Source organism: Lampris incognitus, chromosome 9 (genome assembly GCF_029633865.1).
Source record: "Lampris incognitus isolate fLamInc1 chromosome 9, fLamInc1.hap2, whole genome shotgun sequence".
Lineage (NCBI taxonomy): Eukaryota > Metazoa > Chordata > Actinopteri > Lampriformes > Lampridae > Lampris > Lampris incognitus.
Genome location: NC_079219.1, coordinates 12,145,733 through 12,150,922, shown reverse-complemented (window position 1 = coordinate 12,150,922; position 5,190 = coordinate 12,145,733). Strand labels below are relative to the sequence as shown.

The following is a 5,190-nucleotide window of genomic DNA, read 5'->3' as shown; positions in this document are numbered from 1 at the left end:
TTGATGCAAAAGCAGCTTGACTTCATCGCGCAGTTCAAAGAGGCGGGTGAGAACTTTACCACGCGATAGCCAGCCAACTTCTGTGTGGACAAGAAGTCTTGTGTGCTCACTGCCCATTTCTCCACACAGAACTTTAAAAAGACGTGAGTTCAGTGCCTTGCTTTTAATTAAGTTGACAATTTTTACGGCCTCGTCCAAAACCTTTTTAAGACAGGGTGGCATTTTTTTTACTGCCAATTGCTCTCTGTGGATACAGCAGTGCGTCGATGCGGCAGAGGGAGCGACAGCGCGTACACGCGTCACCAGGCCCTTGTGTTTGGCTGTCATCGCCGTGGCACCGTCAGTGCACGCGCCAGCACACCTCTTCCAATCAATGTTATTCTGCACAATGAAGTTATTTCGGGACTCGAATATCGCCTCTCCTGTGGTGTTGGTTGGTAGGGATTGACAGAAAAGAAAATCATCGTGAACAGCACCCGCATGTATGTACCGCACAAAGCGGAGGAGAATAGCCTCGTTACCGATGTCCGTGGACTCGTCCAGTTGGAGAGAGAAAAAGACTGACGCAGACGTGTCACCAGCCGATCTTGGACATTTGCAGCCATGGATGTTATTCGCCGCTTGACTGTATCATTGGACAGAGGTACTTTGTAAAGTTCCTCACTCGCTTTCTCCCCTAGCATTATGTTGGCCATAACCTTTGCAGCTGGCTTAACCAAGGTCTCGCCGATTGAGTGAGGTTTGCCAGCTTTCGCAATGAGTAGGGAGACCTTGTATGAGGCTTCGGTAGCTTCCGCGTTTTCCCCTGCGGCATAAAAAACTGTGTGGCTTCCTTTCTCACGTGTCGCTCAAGCTCTTCACGTTTTCTCTCAAAACATCGCGCAGGTTTCCAGGTGTATTCCTTGTGTTTTGACTCGAAGTGACGCTTGAGTTTGGCAGGTTTCATTGCTTCATTAGCTAATATGTCATAGCACACAACACAATGAGGTTTTGGATCCTCAGCATCTCCAGTCCAGAAAAATCCAAATTGAATGTAATCGCTACTGTATTTACGTTTCACTTTTGCAGTGGCTTTTTCAGAGTGTTGTGCTAGCTAGCTCCTGCTGCAAACTGTTAGCACTATGGGACTCGATGCTAACACTGACGCGCTCAATGTGAGAAGGAAGTCTCTGCACCTTGTTGCTTACATTGTTCGTCGTTTCTCCGGATTTTCTCTTCAGCCACCGATCCATGATGTTTGTATTTTGAACGGTTCACTTCACTCTTTGTTAGATTCTACTTAATTTTCACAATAGTCAGGAGGTCTTTGATATGAAAATCCTGTTATTGGAATGGAAGCTAACTAGGTAACCTAGGTAACACAGGCTAACTGAAGAGACATGACTCAAAACGCAGGTTTGCATTAGACAAATTGAACACAATTCTTGGGCTTATTTAGGCTACATTTTGATTCGCTTTTAATTTAGAAAACATTTGGAAAACAGCTGTACTCGTAACTTTGCATTGGAACGCACATGAAGGTGATTTGAGAAACACGATTTTTTTGCAATCCTCCCGCGGACCACTTGGGGGCGCTCGCGGACCACACTTTGAGTATCACTGCGGCCTACACCCCGTTGGAAAGATTAAACTACATGGCGAGTTTCTTAACGGGCCCGTCCGTGGAACCGGAAGGTTTCTAAGAAAGACAGGAGGAAGGCAAGAAAGAAAGACAGCCACTTCATGTTGTCATTGTACAGGTTACAGCGAAATGCGTCTTCTGCATTCAACCCGTCCTCTTGTATAGGAGGAGTGGGCGGCTGCAGCGCCCGGGGACCACCTCCACTTCTTTGTCTTGCTCAGAGGCACAGACGGGGGGGGGGGGGGTATCAACCCTGACACGCGTGTCTTTTTGATGGTGGGAGGAAACCGGAGGACACGGAGGAAACCCACACAGACACGGCGAGAACATGCAAACTCCACACAGGAAGGACCTGGGGGGGGGGGGGTTCGAACCCAGGACCTCCTTGCTGTGAGGCAACGGTGCTAACCACCGGGCCGCCGCACCGCCCCGCCGATGTCGTCTAGCAACCGAGAGGTCGCTGGCTCGATCCCCCGGCTCCTCCAGAGAGCGCGCCAAAACCAAACCATCTTTTCTTCGTCGTTGTTTACAAATATAGGAAGTAGTTGCACGCGACGTGTGCTCGGAATTTCCCTCGGCTTCTGAACGCTTGAATGGGAACTATTTTAGTCTCTCTCCTCAGCCCTCCTCCTCCCTCCCTCCCTCCCTCCCTCCCACAGTATATGAGATATAGATAGGTGCAGTGACGCTAGTGTGTTATGAGTATTTGTGACGCGTGCAGAGAATATAGCGCCTTTGGAAGAAACGACTGATGAGCTACCCTACAGGGGTTTGCTAGTTTACTAGACTATCACACCTAAAAGTTGATGACAGCAGAAACAGTGACTTCACTTCTGATAACGCTCTGTGACAACCATTTCAGGTAGAAAAAAAGTGCGGTTGAACAAGTGACCTGCGACCATGCACAGGGGCAAACCACATCATAGAGGAAGTGGCATGTTAAAGATTTCGCCTTTACTTTGGCAGACACTGTGGCCCTAGTGTCGCTAAACTTGTCAAGCAGCCCATCTTTGCATCAGTAAGGCCTCAGATTCTGGGGCCTTACTGACATAAACATCACCGACATAAACATCACCGACATAAACATCAGCGACTGAGGGACGCTGCGAAATGCAACACGGATCAGGGCAGAGCTGTCGACTGGATGTCAACAGGTCCGTGTGACGCCATTGAAGAAGCAGACACGCAGGGCTTCCTCCTCTCTCGCTCTGCTTCCTCCTCCTCTCAGCTGAGTCACGTACTGACCAGCCTAACAAACCAGTGGCACTGCGGACGGCGCTCCGCCTGCACCTCCTGTTAAGCCCGAGGGCCAGTCTTTACTGATCAGAGCCTGACGGAACAAGACTGCTGGGTAAAGACTGTGGGGCTGTCGAACAACCCTGCCTTGTCTCCTCTACTGAACAGTAACCTCGTGAAGATGTCGAAACCCTTCTGTATCGTGGGCCCTTTGTTTGGTGAGTGGCTGTGAGAGTAAGTCATATTTTGCCAGTTTTGGTGCTGTTGACGTTGTCATCTGACTCCCTTTGGTCAACTTTGTCTTCTCCAGGTCCTGCAGATGGACAGCAAGGTGAGCTGGCTTTCGGAAAATTGTATGTTTAGCAATTTGGGCTATGCTGTTGTGCACTTTAGTTTGCTTTCCCAGCCGATATTTAAACGCTGTATTTTTACAGAGTGCGGTTCCTGTTACCAAATAGACATGAGGGCCTTAGTGGCCATCGTTGTCTGTGACATCACCTTGACCATCCTCATCGCTATCACCGTGTTCTGCCTTGCAACCTTCCAGAAGAAAAGAAGCAATTGTGAATGTCATGATGGTAAGAAGTGTGTGTGTGTGTGTGTGTGTGTGTGTGTGTGTGTGTGTGTGTACCATGTTTTTCTATCCTAATGGGGACATTTGGTCCCCATTAGGATAGAAAAACCAGAAACCACCTAACTTGTGGGGCCATTTTATGGAGCCCCACAAGTAAAAGGGTCTATTTTAGGGTTAGGACTTGGTTTTAGAGATAAGGTTAGAATTAGGGTTAGGTTAAGGTAAGGGTAAGGGTTAGGGTTAGGCATGTAGTTTGCGTGGTTAAGGTTAGGGTTAAGGGCTAGGAAATGAATGTAATCAATGAGGGGTCTGCACAAGGATAGATTTGCAGGTGTGTGTGTGTGTGTGTGTGTGTGTGTGTGTGTGTGTGTGTGTGTGTGTGTGTGTGTGCGCGCGCGCACCACCCATGGGGCGGCATGGCTCAGGAGGTAGGGCAGGTCGTCTAGTAATCAGAAGGTCGCTGATTTGGCGCTCGGCTCCTCCGGAGAGCACGTTGAAGTGTCCTTGAGCAAGGCACTGAACCCCTAACTGCTCCTGATGAGCGGGTTGGCGCCTTGCATGGCAGCCTCCACCATCAGCGTATGAACGTGTGTGTGAATGGGTGAAGAGTGAGACACGCTGTAAAGCACTTTGAGTGGTCGGTAGACTAGAAAAGCACTTTATGAATGCAGTCCGTTTACCATCTACCATGTGTCCCATTCAAAGTGTGGGGGTGTGTGTTCCCTCAGATATCATATATTGCCTTTGTGATTCAATTTTTCTCATAACCCTTTTTTTTATTATTTGTCATATTCAGTCTCAATGATTCAGTTCTGCTATTTATCATACCTTGTCATCTCTGTCACATTTTGTGGCTCTCTACGCACAAAAAATGAAAACATAGCTGCTGCTAAGCTGGCAGGCCAGTATATTAGTATTATTACTTACATTGTGTTTCTATTTGGTGCACGGGTATCGTGTCATGTGAATTTGTGTCGTGCATATGGACACAGGAAGGGCTCATTTCCAGTTTTTACCAATCCCTGCTTGGTTTCTGTTCTTCTCAAATCTCAGCAGGTAGAGGAAGATTACCATCGGCCACGCTAAAGAAAAGAGCAGCAGAGATCACAGAGTCTCCTTATCAGGTAACCCGGTCCCGTACTGCCGTTCACACCTTATAAGACACCGAATACAAGTTTGATATGGTCGTCTTGAGTAAACTGCCCGGCTTGAGTTACATTTGTGCTCTCTGACATCTTTTTTGAAGGAGTTACATGGAGTCCAGTCAGACGTGTACAGTGATCTTCAGCACTTTAGGAAATGACCTCCATTCGGGGTCCTGGGTTGTCGAGGGGGTAACGTTGTCGGTGCTGATTTTGGAGATGGGTTGAATTCTGATTTGCCCTTCGAACACGACATTCTGCAGATGATGTCCCGTAGACGTCTTGCTGTATTGTAGGTGCTTCATTATCCAGCATGACCGATAATTATATATATATATATATATATATATATATATATATATATATATATATATATGTAGCTGATGAGTGCGCGACGCACGAAACAGGCCTGTACTGCAATGTATTAAACTTTTTTTCCTGTATCAGTATTGATATTCCGCTCCTCCTTAGTTGAGCACTTATAACAACACCGTTTACGGTTTTGGAAAAAAAACGCTATATATATATATATATATATATATATATATACACATATATACACACACACACACACACATATATATATATATATATAATAAAATCTGTGCATTTGGCAT

At 46.9% G+C, this 5,190-nt stretch overlaps 1 protein-coding gene across 1 annotated transcript; it reads left to right on the top strand.

Annotated features, from left to right (window-relative positions):
- Window positions 1-2,770: 2,770 nt before the first annotated feature.
- tyrobp (transmembrane immune signaling adaptor TYROBP) lies at window positions 2,771-4,977 on the top strand. The gene is made up of 5 exons (XM_056287081.1): window positions 2,771-3,075; window positions 3,168-3,188; window positions 3,292-3,435; window positions 4,485-4,555; window positions 4,678-4,977. Exons 1-5 carry the CDS (start codon window positions 3,039-3,041, stop codon window positions 4,732-4,734), a joined length of 330 nt encoding a protein of 109 aa, XP_056143056.1. The 5' UTR covers window positions 2,771-3,038; the 3' UTR covers window positions 4,735-4,977.
- Window positions 4,978-5,190: the final 213 nt, after the last annotated feature.